Below are 23,064 nucleotides of genomic sequence, written 5' to 3'. Positions count from 1 at the left end.
GATCATAAAAAATACATATTTTCACTCGTGGCGAAAATATTATTTTATATGATCACTCGTGAAATAAAATCAATATTCCACCAAATCCAACAAATATCCTCTATATATACAAACACAATTACAAACATTTTTAACTTGACATAAAAAAGGGAGATTTGATTGAAGCACGACACATATGCTGTCAAAAAGATCACTGTATCATTTGTTTGCTTTCTTCTGGCATGTTTACAATTGTTTTAATCAACTTAGTTCTTAGAATCCATGAAATTTAAAAGGCATGTATGTAACAAATAAAGGATAAACCAGAGTTATAAATCCCAGAAACTGTGAACAAGCATATCATTTCAACGTCATTATTGGCAATGCAATTGCTAAAACAAGAACTTCTGCATGTTTGTTTCTTAGAATTAAAATAAACTAGAAATGGCGCGGCAGAGGCCGACGCGTATCCCCACGCCGAATGTTTGACCTAGGTGTGCCCCAGGGTTGGTAATGGGGCCATGCATAGCTGAGATTGACCGTATTGTCATAAGAGAAGTTCATCATCAATTAGAAGTGAATTGGTGTAGAAATGAAGAAGTTATAGTAAAAGGCAATTTTGGGTGGGTGTGACATATGTGGGCAGGGCGCCCCAGGGTTGGTAATTGTGCCATGCATAGTTGAGATTGACCGTATTGTCATAAGAGAAGTTCAGTATCAATTTGAAGTGAATCGGTGTAGAAATGAAGAAATTATAGTAAAAGGCAATTTTGGGCGGGTGTGGTCTATGTGGGCGGGGCCCCAGGGTTGGTAATGGGGCCATGCATAGTTGAGATTGACCGTATTGTCATAAGAGAGGTTCAGTATCAATTTGAAGTGAATCGGTGTAGAAATGAAGAAATTATAGTAAAAGGCAATTTTGGGTGGGTGTGGTCTATGTGGGCGGGGCGCCCCAGGGTTGGTAATGGGGCCATGCATAGTTGAGATTGACTGTATTGTCATAAGAGAAGTTCAATATCAATTTGAAGTGAATCGGTGTAGAAATGAAGAAATTATAGTAAAGGCAATTTTGGGTGGGTGTGGTCTATGTGGGCGGGGCCCCAGGGTTGGTTATGGGGCCATGCATAGTTGAGATTGACCCTAATGTCATAAGAGAAGTTCAGTATCAATTTGAAGTGAATCCGTGTAGAAATGAAAAAATTATAGTAAATGGAATTTTTTAGTGGGTGTGGCCTATGTGGGCGGGCGCCCCAGGGTTGGGATTGGGGCCATGCATAGTTGAGATTGACCCTAATGTCATAACAAAAGTTCAGTATCAATTTGAAGTGAATCCGTGTAGAAATGAAAAAATTATAGTAAATGGAAATTTTTGGTGGGTGTGGCCTATGTGGGCGGGGCGCCCCAGGGTTGGGAATGGGGCCATGCATGGTTGAGATTGACCGTATTGTCATAAGAGAGGTCCAGTATCAATTTGAAGTGAATCGGTGTAGAAATAAAGAAGTAAATGTAAAATAACCTAAAAAAATGAGTGATAATTTCTGACGCGGCCCCACCCCAACCGCTATAACTTTTGACCCAGGGGTCAGATCAAAATTCCAAATAGTGCAGGGTCGCACATATGCTCATAGCTACCATGTGTGTAAGTATCAAGGTTCTAGTGCTTTTAGTGTAGGAGGTGATAGTGGCCAGGACGGACGGACAGACGGACGGACGGCGGAGATAACCACAATATCCCCACCTTTTTTTCAAAAAGCGTGGGGATAATCACGAAACTTTAAACACAAATTTAAAGTAGGGGAAAATTTGTCAGAGTTATAAAGGTATGAATTCTACATACATTTCTGTTTGGTTTGGTTAAATAAGCAAAGATTTTTCTTCCAAGAATTATAGTTATCTTTGTAGAATTTTCATGCTAGATGTAAAAGAAATTATCAAATTTTGCATATTTTCAGATTGCTATATAGCTCAGATAATTAAAAGGTACATTTAAAATATTAATGTCAAAGTATAAAGGAATTTGTAAAAAAACATTGGTTTAAGAAAACATTCATTTTCTTTGAAATAACTGAAAATTAACTGCTTCTGTTATTATTCCTCAATCAATATTTGCATCTGGTAGGTAAACACTGTCTGGTCAGTAAATATAGTTCATTAACCCATTGCATGCTGGGAAATTTGTCGTCTGCTAAAATGTTGTCTGCTGAATTTCTTAAATTAGCATTTTCTTTGATTTTTTTCAAAGAATACGTAACATGTATCAAAATATCCAAACTGTTTGCAAAGGCCTTCAAAATTTGGTTCCAGCACTGAAAGAGTTAATGTCAAGGTGTAAAGGAATTTGTGAAAAACATTGGTTTAAGAAAACATTCATTTTGTTTGAAATAACTGAAAATTAACTGCTTCTATTATAATTCCTCATTCAATATTTGCATCTGGTTGGTAAACAGTGTCTGGTCAGTAAATACGGTTGTTTACATAGTTCATTAAAACTGGCCATTGAATGTAAATATCATCAAACAGTTACCACATTGTTTAAACAAACTTTATTGACTTACTGAATTTTAAAGATTGTAGATAATCCATCGGTGTCCGAAAAGAATTAATATAAAGTTCCATTATTTACGAAACTTGACTCTCAGATGAACACATTCCTTATTGTTGTATAATTTAAACTCTAAATCAAAAATCAATACAAGAATTCACCAACATTGTGCAAGTTCTCATGCTTTTTTATAAAATTGTTAATTGTTTTATTTCTTCAGCAATAATACTTTTTAAGTTATATGTGACACAAGTTCACAAATGGACAGACATAGACATACAAGAGAAAATCTAAAAGAAGTCATGTAAAATCCAATAAAATTCTAGTTTTTTTATTGCATGAATTATATTTCTTGCAAAATATGAATACTATATTGTTTCCATGGAATTAGAATATTTCTTGATGACCATGTCCGTTCTAAATTTTATAACACTCAGACTTTGCGATGAAGTCACTATAATCAAAGCCCACATTTTGTTACGCCCGGTTTATGTTCTGACAGAATGAGAGTTATAATAATATTGATTGTTGATCGACAACATTAATAATTCATTTAGGACAATTTTAGAATTTCGTAATGTCATCTGGTTACTGGAAGGCCAGAGTTTATTATTCTTTCTTGCATTTTTTAAACATTATATTTTTTGATACAGAAATCAAGTAGTGTTCGAACTCTAAAATGCTGACAAGAAAGCCACATACTTTCATGGACATTGTAATTATCGAATGTCTCTTTATCTATAGTGGGCATGAACAAATGGGTACTTTATTTAAATTTCATTCATAATGATATGCTCATGATATACCAGTACACTTAAAAAACTCTTGTTAGTATATCTGAGAAACTGTTTTTATCAATGTATTTTTGCCTTAAGTTTCCATGTTACATACATGTATACATAATTGCAAAATAATGTTGATTCAATTGAGTCGCGTTCTGAGAAAACTGGGCATAATGAATGTGTGTAAAGTGTCATCCCAGATTAGCCTGTGCAGTCCGCACAGGCTAATCAGGGACGACACTTTACCCTTTTATGGTATTTTTAGTTTCAAGGAAGTCCCTCCTTACTGAAAATCAAGTTAAGGCGGACTGCACAGGCTATTATCTGGGATGACACTTTACGCACATGCATTAAGCCCAGTTTTCTCAGAACAAGGCTCACATAATTGCAAAATAATGTTGATTAATTTATTCCAAAGGTCATTAACGCAAGCAGTGTGATTTATGGCGATTTCCTATTATGGGACAACTATTGATTGGACCAACTGTTTTACTATCATAATTACGTATAAATAGAAGTCATATGCATTTGTCAGTTATAAATATAGCATAATTAATTAATCTTGTCTCTGGTTATTATAGGCTTAGTTACCCGAGGTGACACATAAAATTTATTGTGGAAATTTTAATAGATTTGATAATTTTTCTAGTTATTTATGTTTATATTAAACTTTAAACATAGTGTGATCAACATTGCATTTTGAAAAAATGAAAAATTATTTACCCATTTATGCCTAGTGAACTCTCCCATCCTTCTAAATTGGATCAATTTATTTCCAAAATTAGGGATGTCTCAAAAGTATATTTATTTCTATATTTTGAATATTTCTTACAGAAATTCCTTTAAGCAAACAGCACAGACCCTGCAGAGACGCCACATCATGCGGCGTCTCATCTGGATCTACGCTGATTGCCAAGGCCTTTTTTTCTAGACGCTAAGCATAAAAGGGTTAATATCATTATAATTAACAGTATTCCAATTGTTTTTATGTGCATCTTTAGCTGCATTTTAAATTTTAAATAAATAGTAAGTGGTTAACAGAATTATATAAATTTAACTCAATAAACCAATGGTTGAGTTCATTGGAAAGTTTGGCATCATGATTTTTGGGAAAATTTGGTTTAAGATTTTTTGGGGAAAAAAGTCACTTTTTGCAATTGGGAAACAGCCTGTAGCAGGTTGTTTTTTCGGCAAAAAAATCACTGATACAAGACAATACCATTCAAGATGAATAAATGTATTTACATCATCTCTGCATTTTTTCTGGATCAAGGCAAACATAAGCTTATTAAAAATGTTTAAAAAAAAAAGACTTCTATTATAATTCCATCAGTTTGCCTCATCTGTCATTCCAAATAATTAAATAATTGCATGTTTACCTTGTGCAACACAAAACACGCTACATATGCAACATCTGTGTGCATGTAAACACAAATTCATGGTGCATAAGTTTCCGAAGGCAAAATATAAAACGCCATGATGACAGAGACAGATTAATTGGCGCATTCAGATTAAAGTTGATGATGTAACAGCTTGGTTATTATTTTAAGCATGGTAACTAATTATATACCGGTATATAATGTTTCTACATGGGATAATAGTGTGATACTGGGTGGTAAAGTTATTTTTTGGGAGGTATTCATGATACCGTTAATAAGAAAGATTTTAAGAACTTATTTGCAATTATTTGATCCAGCCTGAGCATGTCATTATTTTGTAATAAAGCAACTTCTAAACACTATAATTATGTAGTTGTAATTTAGAAATACCTGCAACTTAAAGCAGCCTTTAGCCCTCTGCATGCTGGGAAATTTGTCGTCTGCTAAATTGTCGTCTGCAGAATTTCTAAAATTAGCATTTTCATCGATTTTTTTCAAAGAATACTATCAGAATAGCAAACAGTTTGGATCCTGATGAGACGCCACGTTCTGTGGCATCTCATCTGGATCCAAACTGTTTGCAAAGGCCTTTAAAATTTGGCTCCAGCGCTTTAAGGGTTAAAATGTTTGGTCTATAACATAAATTATCAACAAATCGTCACTTAAGAATCACGTTTTTAAATTGTACAACAATAAATTGATATAAAGAAGATATAAACATAAATGCCTAATAGTTTAATAATATAACTATCTATTTAAGAAAGAAGTTTGATTTACAAGGAAAACATATAGAACTGATATTAAAGTTGCAAAAACTGATTGAAAAATATTAATGAGAATTTTAAAGAATTAAGAAACGAATCCCTGTGAAATGAATGCAAGCTTACTGTACATGAATTATTACTGAACCATTAATTTCTAGTTTATAAACTGGGTTCATGACGATAAAATGTCACAAGTTCTCAAACAGTGCCAAAGACAAAGCTCTTAAACAGTTCAAGAACCGCTGAAACATGAAGTAATTTCATTAACTTTTATGTTCATTAAATTTATAGTTACTGCAAAACAACAAACTATTCTTATATATGTTTTTTTTCTCTGCATTATGTTTTCAAGAACTTGTTACAGTGCAATTCAATGTGCAATTTTATCTTAACGTCAGGTACAAGAACTACTGTCAGTTGAATTCATGAATAGTTCAACAACTTTTGCCAGTCAAGTTCATGATAAGTTCAAGAACTACTGCTAGTTGAGTTCATGGTAAGATCAAGAACTACTTCCACTTGACTTCATGATAAGATCAAGAACTGCTGCCAGTTGAGTTCATGAACAGTTCAAGAACTGCTGCCAGCTGAGTTCATGATCAGTTCAAGAACTGCTGCCAGTTGAGTTCATGAATAATTCAAGAACTGCTGCCATTTGAGTTCATTCATAATTCAAGAACTGCTGCCACTTGAGTTCATGAATAGTTCAAGAACTGCTGCTAATTGAGTTCATGAACAGGGAAAGATCTGATGCTAGTTTAGTTATAGTGGATGAAGATGATAATGATGTTCATGCTGAAGCTGATGGTTGTGATGATGATTTTAAGCCATTTGGATATTTATGAATTACTGATAATGAATAATGACGATACTGATAATAATTGATGAAGATGGTGATATGGAGGAAAAGAAGAAGGTGATGATGATGACTTTCATCATGAAAGTGGTGGTGGTGATTATGATATTAACTTAAATCCAGTTTGATGTATATGATTTATATGTAACTTAACAGTCAAGGTCACACTTCCAAAAAATGTTCTGTATGTGCAAAAGGTGTGTCTTCTCTCTGGCAAAGGTCAAGGTCACACTTCCACAAATGTTTTCCATGTGGAGAAGGTGTGTCTCCTCTAAGGCAAAGGTCAAGGTCACACTAAATGACACCAGTCAGGCACATGGATGGTGCAGTTTTGTAAAATACATTACAGGCATTATTTGCATAAATTTATAAACAATGGGAGCATGGGCTTGTAGCAAACAGAGCCATCTCATCAGTTACCCTTTGCATGCTGGGAAATTTGTCGTCTGCTAAAATGTCATCTGCAGACTTTCTAAAATTAGCATTTTCTTCATTTTTTTTCAAAGAATACTATCAGAATAGCAAACAGTTTGGATCCTGATGAGACGCCACGTTCTGTGGCGTCTCATCTGGATCCAAACTGTTTGTAAAGGCCTTCGAAATTCGGTTCCAGCACTGTAAGAGTTAAGGTTGCTTTTGGCTCTTGCTCAGTCACCGATTTCAAACCAATATGTAAGGCATGGAAAACATAATTTTAGCATTGTAGTCTCAGATTACCAAGACTGCCATGAGGTGTGTTCATAATGAATTTCACTTACTAAGGGACAACAAATATGCCAAGATAGGTATCTAAGAGACTGGTAAAGGGTTAACATATCTTTAAACTTAGCCCACGCTTATAACATAGGCATTATATATCTTGCCATGCTTCAGATGACTCATCTCATTATCTTGCTAAAGGTTTGTGGTTGTAATACTTTAGATTGTACAGCATTGGGTTTACAACGTCTTGACATTTTCGGCAGTTGCTGTCGTGGTTAAATGTCGCAACCTGTATTATAAGCCATTTAAATTTTAATTTTGGGAGTTAAAAGCATGAAAGATTATAAGGCTTAATTGTTGAATTTTGGGAATAGTAACAAAGTGAAGTTTTGTTATGTGAATGATAAGCTTTCCTCTTGACTATCAATGTTGGGTAATTGTGCTGAAATAATTATAACTTGTGTTTGATGAATGAAGAAGCAAAAGTAACTTGAGAAAAGTGTTTTTATTTATTTAATTAATGCCACTTCTATTGTACGCTATCCAGTTCTTTATAAGGAAATATCAGTGATTAAATAAAACTTATCTTTCTGGATAGGAGGAAAGGAGTAAGTAATTAACCCATTTATTCCTAGTGGACTCTCCCATTCTTCTAAATTGAACAATTTATTTCCAAAATTAGGGGTGTCAAGTATATTTATGTCTATATTTAGAATATTTCATAAAGAAATTCATTTAAGCAAACAGCGCAGACCCAGATGAGACGCGGCGTCTCATCTGGGTCTACACTCTTTGCAATGTCCTTTTTTCAGGACGCTAGGCATAAATGGTTTAAGCTCAGACAATTAGCATTCTATTTGATCTACCGGTTATATATTTATACATTTTTACCTCACCCCACATGCCGCAAACGATTATTTTTTTCAGAGGTGGGGGGGGGGTACCGGGGTATATTGGAATCACTGTGAAGGTATGTTGATTGGCCGGTCAGTCTGTCATGCAGAACACATGTGTCATCTTCGATGACTTATATAGTTTTTTGGAGGGAGGGGGTGAGGACTTCTTTGACACCTTATGGCCAATAATATGTGCTTTATTCGATCAGCTCTGTTGTAGGTGCTAATAATGTCCAACAAATGGCCCAGGATGGGTCCTTCATAGCATATGAATGAGTATCTCTCTGGGATAATGGGGCTTAATGCATGTGCGTAAAGTATTGTCCCAGATTAGCCTGTGCAGTCCGCCAAGGAAAATCTGGGAAGACACTTTCCTCCAAGACTTTATTTTTGTCTTTGAAAAGACCTCCTCTAAACAAAAAATTACAAAAAGTGGAAAGTATTTAATGCCTGATTATCTTGTGCAGACTGCTAAAGCTAATCTGGAACCACACTTTTTATTCCTTCTGATCTGTGATTGTGTGGACAATCCTTCTGATCTGTGATTGTGTGGACAATCAGTCTGATCTGTGATTGTGTGGACAATTAGTCCGATCTGTGATGTGTGGACAATAAGTCTGATCTGTAATTGTGTGGACAATCAGTCCATCACTTTGAAGACCAACATTGTCACTACTCCCCTCACAAACATACCCCCCTAGGACAAAATTACATCTATAGTATTATGAGGTGCATTAACCCTTTCCTACCCAAAAAAAAAGTTACATTGGCTATGTGCAAATAGCATAAAACCAGAACAGCCTGCGAGTAACTCGCAGTCTGTTCAGGTTTTATGCTCTTTGCTGCTCATCGGTGTTTAAGAGACAGAGATGAGGCCTTTTAAACTTGAATCTAGTAAGATTAAGGTCTTTAATAAAAGTTAACTTTCTAGGGGACTACAAATGCGTCAAAATACGAATGGAAGTGGTAAAGGGTTAACGCTATCCCACTCAGAAGCAAAGTGAAAATGGCAATGTGCAAAGAGCATAAAACCAGAACAGTCTGCGAGTACCTCGCAGTCTGTTCAGGTTTTATGCTGTTTGCTACTCATCAGTATTTAAAGGACAGAAATGAAGCTAGTAGGAAAGGTCTTTAATAAAATGTAATTTTCTAAGGGATTACAAATCGGTAAAAATAAGGATCAACGTGGTAAAGGGTTAACAAGCTTTCACTTAACCCAAATTGCATGCTGGGAAATTTGTCGTCTGCTAAAATGTTGTCTGCTGAATTTCTAAAATTAGCATTTTCTTCTATTTTTTCAAAGAATGCTATCAGAATAGCAAACAGTTTGGATCCTGATGAGACGCCACGTTCTGTGGCGTCTCATCTGGATCCAAACTGTTTGCAAAGGCCTTTAAAATTCGGTTCCCGCATTGTAAGGGTAAGACTATACCAAAGATGTACCTAAACAAACCGTCATTAATCTGATGGTCAACCAGAGTGCATTATATAATAATTATTTGTGCCTCAAGTGATCATTATGCAGTTAGGAATAATTCATGATTGGATACTAAATCTAGAGCTATTGATAATTGCTATATGTATTGCAGTGTTGTAATTTTATGACCGCAATGTGAATAAATGTGTCGAACACGTTAACAGGAAATGTTAATTTCTTTCGATAATGATTGTATGAATAGGTCACCAGGTCCTGCACTGACCTATTACTGCTAATTATACTTTTTATTATTTAGGACACAATTTTTGATCAACGTCACCTGAGGTCCTGCACTAACCTATTGCTGCTAATTATACTTTTTATTATTTAGGACACAATCCTTAATGTCAATGTCAGGCTCTAAGTACTACACTTTTCAATAAAAGAGTTTTTTTCACCATTTTGGGAAAAGGGCCACTCTGGTCCCTTTGGATTAGGAAAAATGGTGGCGTTTTGACTAAATTGGGAAATTTGGGTTGTTGTTGTTGTTGTGCTAACAAATGCTTCAAAATTGAGAACAAAAGTGTTTTTAATATCCACTATATATACACACACAATATTTACTAAGGTTAAATAACTTATAGAGCTGGATTTGAGCTAAATGGTGAGAATTATTTAAAAAAAAGGGTTGTTTTTTATTTTCATTTATTGGAATTTTTTGTCAACGTCAGGTTCTTACTACACTCTACTACGCATTTTAATTAGCTTCACTGAAATTTGCAAACGTTATTCATTATGATATGAATTGTATATGCAATATTTTTATAGTTCTTAAAAAAATGGCTTAACTCTTCAAGTGCTGGAACCGAATTTTGAAGGCCTTTGCAAACAGTTTGGATCCAGATGAGACGCCACAGAACGTGGCGTCTCATCAGGATCCAAACTGTTTGCTATTCTGATAGTATTCTTTGAAAAAAATCAAAGAAAATGCTAATTTTAGAAATTCAGCAGACAACATTTTTGCAGACGACAAATTTCCCAGCATGCAAAGGGTTATTTTAATTACCTTTATCAAATTCAACTATGTATGACATGATTGCTTATGTTCAAAATCTAGCTATTACTATAGGTTATATTGAGGGGATCAGTCATACAATAATAAAGTGCTTACTTCTTATCTTTTAATAGGCTTAATCAATTCTTAAAAATAGGTCAATTATTGCTGTACAAGATATTTTCCACTTGGTGGCTGCTAAGTTTACTTAGTAATTATAATTATTCAACTTTTTATCCCCAAGCTCCAAATTGGAGCGGGGGAATTATGTGATTATCTCCGCCGTCTGTCCGTCAGTCCTGGCCACTATCTCCTGCACTATAAGCACTAAAACCTTAAAACTTAAACACATGAAAGCTATGAGCATATGTGCGACAGTGCACTCACTATTGGGAATTTTGATCTGACCCCTGGGTCAAAAGTTGCTGCGTGGGGATTTGCGTTGGACGTTGCCGCACCATTTCTAGTTATTATAACATTAAAATCAATTTTTCTTATCGATGGAAATGTCCTATCACTGCTTTTAACTATGGGCCTTTTAATTTCCTTAAAAAGATTCATGTTTCAAAATCAGATTCAATTTTTAGATCAGATTCATATTCTAGATATGATTAAATTTTCTAAATCTGATTTATTGTTCTACTAGCTAATATTGACAATTTTAGATATTTAAGCTTAAAATCCTAAAGATTCATTTTTCAACAATCAGAATAAATTTTCTAAATAAGATTTAAATTTCTAGATAAGATTCAATTTTCTAAATGAGATTCAATTTTCTGAGTAAGATTCAAAATCCTAGCAAAAAAATCATTTTTTTGCAGCTACTGGTTGTAAACCTTCATTTAATGATGCATGGAAGTTTGTTTTTTTGTTTTCAATATCCTGTTTTAAAATAAATATTGCTATATTTTTCGAATTCTACCCACAAATATGACGACCAATGCTCAGTAATTTTTTTGCAATAACACATTGCAAGCGATGACTAAGGCTTTTCACTCCAGGTATCTGCCAATCATATCAGAGGCTTGAATGTCACCATAACCTTGATAAAATTTTAATTTAACTGAAATTACCGCTGTTTTACAGCTTTTTTTTGTTAAAGTTGCTTCACCAAATTTAGAGTTTACATTGCGAGAAAAATATTTTACTTGCATACCCTATACCAATCATTTGATTTTAATATTTCAATTTCATAGAATTTTTTTAAGTTTAAAGGTACTAAGATTCAGACGACTTTAGAGTAACAGTCAAGACAAAAATATTGGCTCCTTAGTCTAAAATAAAAATTTAGATTTCTGTTAGATTTCAAATTCAGCAATTTACCTCCTTTGTATTTACTCATGCATTTTTAGCTCACCTGAGCACAACGTGCTCATTGTGAGCTTTTGTGATCGCCTTTTGTCTGTCATCCGTCGTCAATCGTCTGTCGTCCGTCGTGCGGTGTCAACATTTTGCCTTGTGAACACTACAGATTCTGCATTTATTGTCCAATCTTCATGAAACTTGGTCAGAACATTTGTCCCATTGATACCTTGACTGAGTTTGAAACTGGGTCATGCTGGGTGAAAAATAAGGTCACCTAAGGTCAAAAAAAAGAAAAACCTTGTGAACACTGTAGTCACATTTGATGCCCAATCTTCATGTAACTATGTCAAAATGTTTGTCTAAATGATATGTTGGTTGAGTTCAAAAATGGTTCCGGTCCGTTGAAAAACATGGCCACCAGGGGGCGGGGCAGTATTCCTTATATGGCTACAGAGAAACCTTGTGAACACTCTAGAAGTCACAATTTTTGCCCAATCATCATGAAACTTGGTCAAAACATTGGTATCATTCATATCTCAGACGAGTTCGAAAATGGTCCAGATCAGTGAAAAAACATGGCCGCCAGGGGGCGGGGCTATTTTCTATATATGTATATTGTGAAAACATGTGAACATTCTAGAAGTCACATTTTTGGTTCAATCTTCATGAAATTTATTCAAAAGATGTGTTTTCTGGATATGACGGTTGAGTTCCAAAATGGTTACGTTTGCTTGAAAAACATGGCTGCCAAGGGCGGGGCATTTTTCCTTATATGGCTATCATGGCTATTGTAAAACCTTGTTAACACTCTAGAGGCCACATTTATTGTCTGATCTTCATGAAACTTGGTCAGAAGATTCATCCCAATGATATCTTGGACGAGTTTAAAAATGATGCCAGTTGGTTAAAAAACATGGCCGCCAGGGGGCAGGGCATATTTCCTAATATGGCTATTGTAAAACCTTGTTAACACTCTAGAGGCCACATTTATTTTCCGATCTTCATGAAACTTGCTCAGAAGATTTGTTCCAATGATATCTTGGATGAGTTAAAAAATAATAACCTTTGCTTGAAAAACATGGCTGCCAAGGGGAGGGGCATTTTTCCTAATATGGCTATGTATGGCTATAGTAAAATTTTGTTAACACTCTTAAGAAGCCACATTTATTGTCCAATCTTCATGAAACTTGGTCAGAAGATTTATCCCAATAATATCTTGGACGAGTTCGAAAATGATGTCGGTTGGTTGAAAAACATGGCCGCCAGGGGGCGGGGCATTTTTCCTTATATGGCTATAGCAAAACCTTGTTAACACTCTAGAGGCCACATTTATTTTCCGATCTTCATGAAACTTGGTCAGAAGATTTTTCCCAATGATATCTTGGGTGAGTTTGAAAATGGTAACCTTTGCTTGAAAAACATGGCTGCCAAGGGGCGGGGCATTGTTCCTTATTAATAATGGCTATATATGGCTATAGTAAAATCTTGTTATCACTCTAGAGGCCACATTAATTGTCCAATCTTCATGAAACTCGGTCAGAAGATTCATCCCAATAATACATGTATCTTGGACGAGTTCAAAAATGATGCCCGTTGGTTGAAAAACATGGCCACCACGGGGGCCGGGCATTTTTGCTTAGATGTGAATATGGCTATAGTAAAACCTTGTTTCGTAACACTCTAGAGACCACATTTATTTTCTGATCATCATGAAACTTGGTCAGAAGATTTGTCCCGATGATATCTTGGATGAGTTTGAAAATGGTTTTGGTTGCTTTAAAAACATGGCCACCAGGGGTGGGGCATTTTTCCTTATATGGATATATATCTTTAGTTAAACCTTGTTAACACTCTAGAGGCCACATTAATTGTCCAATCTTCATGAAATTTGGTCAGAAGATTGTTCCCAATGATATCTTGGATGAGTTCGAAAATAAATATGTTTGCTTGAAAAACATGGCTTCCAAGGGGCAGGGCATTTTTCCTTATATGGCTATAGTAAAATCTTGTTAACACTTTAGAGGCCACATTTACTGTCCGATCATCATAAAACTTGGTCAGAAGATTCATCCCGACAATATCTTGGACGAGGTTAAAAATGATGCCGATTGGTTGAAAAACATGGCTGTCAGGAGGCAGGTCATTTTTCCTTATATGGCTATAGTAAAACCTTGTAAACACTCTAGAGACCACATTTATTTTCCGATCTTCATGAAACTTGGTCAGAAGATTTGTCCCAATAATATCTTGTTTTCTCAGGTGAGTGACTTTGGGCCTTTCAGGCTCTCTTGTTATTAATACCAGTTAACCATGTATATCAATTTAAATGGCTGCATCAATGGGAACTGATTGTGTCAAATGCTTAAAAAGTTCTTTTCATTGTTTACAATTTACAAATTACAAAAATACACCTTTTTTGCAATAAATTAAAATGCAGTTGCATTACACCTTTAAATATGCTATTGATTTGTTCTGTCTCGTTTCAGTTTCAGATTTTTGCACCTGAGTGTTATATTTATATCAATACAACATGTACAGAGGCGGTTGTCCAATAAAGGCAACTTTTACAGTGCGTTAAAAGAGAAGCATTGATTGCACCACGCGAAGGCTAACAAAGAATTCACTAAAATCAATTTTGATTATAGTACTGTGACACAATCTCTCTACTGACGCGAAGGTACACACCAGGTATGAGTGGTGTTAAATAGTGAGCTTGCTAAAAATCGAAAATACACAGGAATGAGTGGTGTTAAATAGTGAATTCGCTAAAAAAACGTGTGGTATCTTTGGGATTTGTAGATTTTGTCAAGGGTTTTGATCACATTGGTGCTGGGATGTTACATTCACAGGGGGAATTTCTTGATTTTGTGAAGTGTTTTGATACAAAAGGTGTGATTCAATGGTTTGTTTGAGTGAGGTTTTTTATATACTGTAAGTCAGGCAGCCCTCTTTGTTTTATTGTTGCTTTGTTTTCATTTCTATGAGATAAGCTTTTATATTAAAAAAATAATTGGATTTATCTCATACACAGTCATCATGTGTGATCAGATATCATGCAGGTATGAAATGATGATTCTCATCAATTAATGCTAAATTAATGTATATAGTAATAGTAAGTTTATTGTAAAGAAAGGCCTCCGGCAAATAATACAACATGCATACATAATTATATATAAACAGATAATACAGATTATACAGAATCTATACAGTATACATGTATCATCTTTGTTTACCAGTATTGTTGTTTTCAATTGGTCTCTGCGAAAAAATTACTCGACTGTTCAAATTTGATGGGTTGATATCTTTGATATTTTTTTTATTGAAACCATAATGTTTGCATTTCAAGCAGAAAAGACTCACTATTTGTATATCAATAAATAATCAGGATACACGGGGAAACTGTGACTTTCAAACATTCGAAGTCAATTTTGGACTGAATTTTTACAATGTCACAGGTGTAGAGCACTTAAGCATGATACATGATTGTTAAATGTTAAAATTGGTAGATGATTAAATAATTGTGATGTATTGAAATGCAATTTGATGAATTGTGTTAATAATTGTGATGTATTGAAATGCAATTTGACGAATTGTGTAAAATAGATTTTGACAGGTCAAATAGTAAAATGGCCTGAAGGTAGAGTAAAATTGATAAACGACAGTCACTGTCACATTAATTAAGTTCAATTTACGTCCAAGTGATACAGCCTCAACAATAGGGTTATTCTGTCCTTATTGTTAAAAGAACCAACAATTACAGAACAGATGAACAGATTTTGGTATTCTATTTTACGACCATATATGAGGAAATTAAATTATGACACAGCAATTCGGTTGAGTTAGTCAATTATACAAAATAAAGAATTAAAAGCGCAGTCCCCCTGAGGATCATGAACACTTTGAGTTAATGAATTATAGTATTGTACTGTTCAAATAACAGTTCATTTAGTTGATGTGCACACAGATTAAATGGCACAAATTCTAGAACAGTTCATATGACATTTGGTTTTGAAACTGTCCCATGTTCTCACACAGTTTATGAACCACTGAAACATGAATATTTCATAAAATGTTCATGAACAAAATGAAATGTTCAGTTAGTAATTGGTTTAGTTGTTAAAAAATTGGTCTGTTCCTGTAAAGTTATGAACATTTTAGCGGGAAATATTATTTATGGTTAAAATCTGCATATTGTTTTTATGCCCCTGAAGGAGAGCATATAGTGATTAAACCGTCCGTCTGTCTGTCCGTCTTTGCGTCACACTTTGCGTCACACTTTGCGTTTAGGTTTTTGCGTTTAGGTTTCGAAAAATGCCCATAACTTCTATGTCCCTTCAGATAGCAACTTGATATTTGGCATGCATGTGTATCTCATGGAGTTGCACATTTTGAGTGTTGAAAGGTATAGGTCAAGATCATCCTTCAAGGTCAAAGGTCAAAAAAACTAATCCAAGGGAAGTAATAAGCTTCAAAGGGAGATAATTATCTGTACCTGCCAAATGATAAAAAACTATTAATAAATCAAAGCGGCGCAGTAGGGGGCATTGTGTTTCTGACAAACTTGTTTAGTTGTGAAACAGAGTTAATTAACAATTTAAATGAAATTAATGTCATATTAGGCAGGGGTGTAAATTTATGGTTGCCCGCTTGCATCGGCGACTTACTATTGGCCTCAGGCGAATTCAATTCTGAAACAGTCTCGCCCGATTGGGTGACCTCATTTTCATCAACATAAAATCTCTTTCTATGAATAAATCCAGTTCAATCCCATTTTTTGCACCTGGTTCTCGGTGTCTTCACTCATAGAGCAACAAGCATATATGCTTAACACCCTGGAATTGTAACAGTCCCACGTCATAAGCTTATAGCATGTGCTTCCCATGGAAACGTCTCTTCACTAAGTGGCATTAGGAATTAAGTTATGTACTTTTTTCCTTACACACAAATTACAATGCATGCGTTGTTTGAACTTTCACATCAGCTAATTTCACGTCATCATGTGTGACTTTTGTGAAGAAAAAATTGGATACGCTTTTGGGACTTAACATTGTTACCTGTTCGTATAACCCATAATTGCCATTTAACTAAATTAGTTTGATAATTTAACATAGATGTAATTCATTTAAATGGATAAGCCAATAGAGTAATGTTTTAATAAATTATATTAAACAAATGATGTGCTATACATGTACATCGCAAGCTATATCGCGATCATGATCCACGGATCTGCATTGAAGTTAAGTAAAGAACTGATTGCTTAAAACATAGAATCATTATCATTTTACTGTAAAAAATTCGGGGCAACCACAAAATAAGTATGGGCAACCTAATTAGCTCGGCTGTTTTTGGAGAAAACCTGAGGTATTGTCATGAGCCAGCTCATTGTGTCGTGTCCGTCATTGTCCGCGTCGTGCTAAAACCTTAACATTTTGTCAAGGTTTCGAATAATTTGTCTCTAAAATCAAAGTGCTTCAACCTACAACTTTGAAACTTCATATGTAGCTGCGCCTTGACGAGTTTACATGCCACACCAATTTTTGGGTCACTAAGTCAAAGGTCAAGGTCACTGTGACCTCTAAAAAAAAAAAAAAAAATCTGACAAGCTTTCATATATTCAAAACTGCACCCGTAGCCGAGCGTGGCACCCGTTATGCGGTGTTCTTGTTTTGTACGCATGAGTGGTGGCCCTGCAGGGCAACTTGCTTTTAGCAGAATTTTACAACCCTGCATAAGGGTCAATTGATAAAATATTGTTTGCAATAGCGAAATTATGTAACAGACACATGTAAACCATTCATGCTCATTTGATTATTATAGTTAAATAATGATGTATTACAAATTGAAGTCTCCTTTTTTGTTGAAAATCCAATTCATTATAAAATTATATTTAATTAAAAATCGGTGTTTTTTTAACTTTCTTTACATATTAAAATGCGTGCTTAAAAATTGTGGTAAGGGACGCCTTCCCTTTCTTGGAATATGTCGTTCACTTTCAGCATATTTTGCATAATTATTTTTAATTTCCTAATTAAAGGCCATTAGTAAAGTCAGTCATGCTTTAAGTACAGTTAATTAAGTTACAAGTTATCTAGATTTGCTAACAAGTTCACAGATAATTCTGAAAATGTGAATTAGTGTATGTTTCACTTGTTAAACAAAATGTTTTATCTCATTAGAGACATTTAAAAATAATGTTCTGTATTCACTCTGGACTCACTGATCACTGATCATATTATGTAACATACAGTTGTCAATATAGGAAATCAAAAGAATGGTACATGTACATGTGAAAGTAAAAAACATCAAATTATTTTATACATGAAAGCACAATTTATATGAGCTGTACTCTGTAAAAAGGGGGCTTAACCATTTGCATGCTGGGAAATTTGTCGTCTGCTAAAATGTCGTCTGCTGAATTTCTAAAATTAGCATTTTCCTCGATTTTTTTTCAAATAATACTATCAGAATAGCAAACAGTTTGCAAAGGCCTTCATAATTTGGTTTCTGCACTAAAAGAATTAATGCATGTCCGTAAAGTGTTGTCCCAGATTAGCCTGTGCATGTCCGCACAGGCTAATCAAGCACTAGACTTTCTGTCTAAACTGGATTTTGGCGAAGAAACGACTTTCTATATAAAACAAAAAATACCATTAAAGCGGAAAGTGTCATCCCTGATTAGCCTGTGTGGACTGAACAAGCTATTCTGCGACGACACTTTACGCACATGCATTAAACCCGCTTTTCACAAAGCACTGCCCCTATAATAATAGTCCTAACCAATACTGACATATCACATGGAGCACAATTTATAAACAGAGTAGATCAGTGGATTGTATTTTAACTCTGTCAGTGCTGGAACCGAATTTTGAAGGTCTTTGCAAACAGTTTGGATCCAGATGAGACGCCACAGAACGTGGCGTCTCATCAGGATCCAAACTGTTTGCTATTCTGATAGTATTCTTTGAAAAAAATGCTAATTTGAAAAATTCAGCAGAAGACATTTTAGCAGACAACAAATTTCCCAGCATGCAAAGGGTTAAAATGAGCACATTTCATTCACCTGTTACATACATTACAAACAAATCCAGCTGTCTACTGCATAGAACAAAATCACATCATCATAAAGTTGGCTTACCTTCATTTCAAAACTGTTGCTTCTCAACTATACTGGCTTTATAAGTAGATTGCAAATTATGTTGAGGGTGTTTGTTTCATTTATAAATATATAATTTTTTCCTAAAAAAATCAATCTTTATAAATCTGTCTTCAAAAACTCGTTGATAATTATTAAGAAAGTTAAACTGAATATTGTGTATTTAATATTGTATGGTCTCATATATATATTATACTCAGTGTTCTCCATAAAAAACAGAGTAGCCAGCTTTATTATTTGAGTAGCCAGCGATTAAGCTGGAGGCTTGTTGCGTGTTCTAGCCTCGAAGCGGCGAGTGGTGTAGGTTCGGGAGGGGTATCCCCTCAAGGCATGGAGATTTTGGGGTCACCTCCTCCTAGAAAATGTTCGAATTGATAGAGTGAAATTGTGCAATCTGGCGCATTCAAGAAAGCTTTTAAAATTGAAGTAATACAGCATTTTGCATAGAATATACAATATTTATTTGAAATCTCTCAAACCTAAAAATATAACAAAAACATTTTAATTGCAACTGTTTTAAAACTGTAATAATCTGAATCAGAGTCTAGCTTTAACCCTTTGCATGCTGGGCAATTTGTCATCTGCTAAAATATCGTCTGCTTAATTTCTAAAATTAGCATTTTCTTTGATTTTTTTCAAAGAATACTATCAGAATAGCAAACAGTTTGGATCCTGATGAGACGCCATGTTCTGTTGCGTCTCATCTGGATCCAAACTGTTTGCAAAGGCCTTCGGTTCCAGCACTGAAAGGGTTGAGTCTAACTCAAGGGCTTGGATTGCAAGCTGATATTGGGCCTCTCCAGATTGCAGGGCTGGCTGCAATTGGGTTTTGAAGCAGTTGCAGGTCCTCCTTTTCCAGGGATATTCCATGTGGTGACATCTGTTTTAACATACGTAATTGACACATCGTTTACTTTGAAACAAAGACCTCTTAAATTACCCATGGCTTATGCAGAGTATTAAACAAACCATTTGATATATACAACACGTCAAACAAACGAATCTGATCCAATAATATTTAGAAATTCGTTAGATTTTGTACCGGTAAAAAGAACACAATTCCGCAGATCCTTGCAGCCAATGTTGCAGCTGTCAATAAATGCAGAAGGGCATCGTTTACACAATCTACCAGTGATCTGCAAGGTGCTGAGTTATATTTTTGTTGATAACACAATCAATGGCATTAAAAATGTGTAAATAAAATGAGAATGTGTTATCAAATAAAATAATTATTACCTAAATCCAGGGGTGTCAGTTGTATCCCAATTTAAATTCCGGAAAATATTAGGCCGGAAGGTCTGTGGAAGAACGGAGATAAAGGACAGTGCCCCTCCCCTCACTAATTGTACTATTTTATACTCTTTCTAGTTGCTATTTCTGGTGAATACTATGCGTAATATTATAAATCAAACCGTCCATATCACCGCATGGGTAATCCTCATTCTATGTTTGTTTATTGAGGAAGTCATACATTAATTAAATCGGCGACAAATGCTGTATCTGAAAACAACAATCCGAAAAATGTACGAGTTTTGCACATGAAATAAAACGTGCTTATCGATTAAATTTCGAAAAATGAAACCATTTACCTAGAAAATACGTAATCAATATATAATTTGGTTAATATATTGCTTTACAATATGCTATTGAAATGCTTTAATTTTCTTATCCATCACTAAGAATATTTAAAGATGGCAGACATGTGCAACGTTTTGTTGACGTACAGAAAGTAGTTAAATAAGCTAGCCATAAACTTTCTGAAGTTAGCTAAAAATACCCCTGTGTTCAGCAATCTTCGTCATAAACGAGCAATTAAAAAAGCGGGTGAAAACTGTTACGTAAAGATAGGAAATATCGATCGTTTGTTTATTCGTGCTTGTCACTGTGCGAATATAATGCGCGTTAAAGTAACTTTCATCCAGTTAATTCCCAGCATGCAAAGGGATGAAAGCAAAAGAATCGCGTCAAACTTGGTACATGTATAAACAAGCGTTTTTTTCGCCGCTTCTAATTGGTATTTTTTGGAAAAGTAGCCGGCGCAAAGATTGTTAGTAACCAGCGAAATCGCTGGCCGCCGGTGCTTCCGGAGAACACTGTATTATACTACTCAAAATTTGCTAAGGATCACTTTTTATAGTATGTGTAAGTTGAAGTTCACCTTTAGCTATAGATTCAGCCAGTGTTACACATCAATGATAAATCAATCGATAAAAATAAAATCAAAAACACACTTATAATATCAAAACCTGCAAAATAACAATTTAAATTAAATTAAATTGAAGATAATGTGGAAATAAAAAGTGATCCTTAGCAAATTTTGAGTAGTATATAGCTTATTCAACTTTAAATGTTATGCTTGGCTGATAAAAAATTCTGTTGTTGGTGAAATCTTAATTAGAAACCTTATTGTGGTCTCAAATTAAAATAACACACATTTATATGCAAATGAATAATGAGCAAATTTGCATTTTCCTTTCAGCTCAGCTGACTACAGATGGTAGCAAGGCGCAGCAAAATTCACACATGTTGCCATTGACGCCGTGAACACCACTATGGAAGTGGAGAAGGGACAATGGGATAATTTGAATAGAGAAAACATTTGTGGAAATTGTGTTGAAGAAGTAAAGAAAGTCACTGATTGTGATGGAGGTGGCATAAAAATAGAAGAAGATCATAAGTCCTATGGATTGGTGCATGAAGAATGTATTGATAAGAGTGAACAAATTGAAACTGAAATTGTTATAAAGGATTTAAGTAATGATGTGGTACTTTGCTTAGGGAGTGTTACTGAGGTAATTATTGAGGATCTTGGGAAAGATAAGGATACAAGAGTGTCTGAAAGTGTTAAAGAGACACTTAAATTGAAACTGGATGAAAAGGATCATGAAAACGATTCTGGAACAGACCTGGGACCAGACGATCACAATTTTTATGAAACTGAATGCTCCAAAGTTAGTGTGGTGAGAGATACAAATGTTGATGTGGTAGATATTGATGTAAGTGATATTCCAGATACTTTTGGTGTCTGTAGTAATCATTCAGAAGATTGTACAAATAGTGTAGTTGAAAATATTTTTAAAGAAGGGGGTGCAATGGGGAATACAGTTGAAGGCGAAAATACGCATGAACATGATATTAACAGAATGAATGCAGATGAAGATGAAGCAGAAAAAGACAGTGCTACAAACAATAATATTGAATGTGATATAAGTAAACAAAACTTTAAGAGCAATGATACAGCGATTGAACTTCATATTACAGAAGATAGAAAAGAAAAAGATACTTCAAACAATAACATCTCTGAGTGCTTACAAATGACAGAAAAATGTGAAAATTCAATTATTGATTGTTTGCCAATTTCACAAAGAACTGATGAGTCAGCAGATCAAAATATGAACAATGACACTAAAGAAGAATTTAGTCACAAAACAAGCATGTCAGAAGGTGCAAAAAGTGTGGAAGATGCTGAAATAGTAATAGACCGAGAAATGGTCCAGCAGTTTATTGAAGGAGTATTAAATGACATTCAAAACATGGTAAATGATGGTGAAGTTGATTTGGATCTTTACAAACATATACATGAAACTTCCAATGTGAAAATGGTAAATATTGATGAAATTGCAGCAAATACAAACTCAGAAGAAAAGAATAAGGATAAAAGAAATGAGGCAGATAAGAAAGAAGCAAGAGATAAAGTAATGGAAACTACAGAACCTAAAACTATAAAAGATACACTGTCAGAAAAATCTAATGATAATGCAAACTCTTCAGAAAATTATATTGCAACAACTAATCTAGAGGACCAAAATTATGTTAAGTCTTTGGATCAAAGTCTGGGAACTCAGAAAACGCAAAGCATTGCTGCTAAGGCATTGGTTGGAGTGGGCCGACAGGTAATTTATGATAATCTGAGTCTGGTACATTTGGTTTAATGTTTTAGTACAAAGCAACCAATTAACCCTTTCAGTGCGGGAACCGAATTTTAAAGGCCTTTGCAAACAGTTTGGATCCAGATGAGACGCCACAGAACGTGGCGTCTCATCAGGATCCAAACTGTTTGCTATTCTGATAGTATTCTTTGAAAAAAATCAAAGAAAATGCTAATTTTAGAAATTTTGCAGACGACATTTTAGCAGACGACAAATTTCCCAGCATTCAAAGGGTTAAGTGATGCTTAATTTAGGTTTTTTCAAATATGGGAGACCCGAATTTCAATATGGGCTCTTGTAAAATAT

General features: G+C 34.7%; 2 protein-coding genes across 5 annotated transcripts in view; both read left to right on the top strand.

Moving 5' to 3' along the window:
• The window catches only part of LOC127840048 (low-density lipoprotein receptor-related protein 4-like), a 212,388-nt gene that overhangs the window by 163,756 nt on the left and 25,568 nt on the right, over positions 1 to 23,064 (top strand). The gene's annotated exons all lie outside the window — the stretch shown is intronic.
• The window catches only part of LOC127840047 (uncharacterized), a 65,686-nt gene that overhangs the window by 17,054 nt on the left and 25,568 nt on the right, over positions 1 to 23,064 (top strand). The window contains exons 1-2 of one of the 4 annotated variants that reach the window (XM_052368434.1): positions 7,331 to 7,612; positions 21,309 to 22,722. In XM_052368434.1, the coding sequence (XP_052224394.1) occupies positions 21,382 to 22,722 (1,341 nt within the window). In that variant the 5' untranslated portion in view covers positions 7,331 to 7,612; positions 21,309 to 21,381. Of the gene's footprint in view, positions 1 to 7,330; positions 7,613 to 14,199; positions 14,365 to 14,401; positions 14,566 to 21,308; positions 22,723 to 23,064 lie in introns of those variants that run through there. The other 3 variants (XM_052368433.1, XM_052368436.1, XM_052368435.1) reach the window with 3 other exon arrangements.

This window comes from Dreissena polymorpha, chromosome 7 (assembly GCF_020536995.1).
Source record: "Dreissena polymorpha isolate Duluth1 chromosome 7, UMN_Dpol_1.0, whole genome shotgun sequence".
NCBI lineage: Eukaryota > Metazoa > Mollusca > Bivalvia > Myida > Dreissenidae > Dreissena > Dreissena polymorpha.
This window is presented reverse-complemented; position numbering and strand designations above follow the sequence as displayed.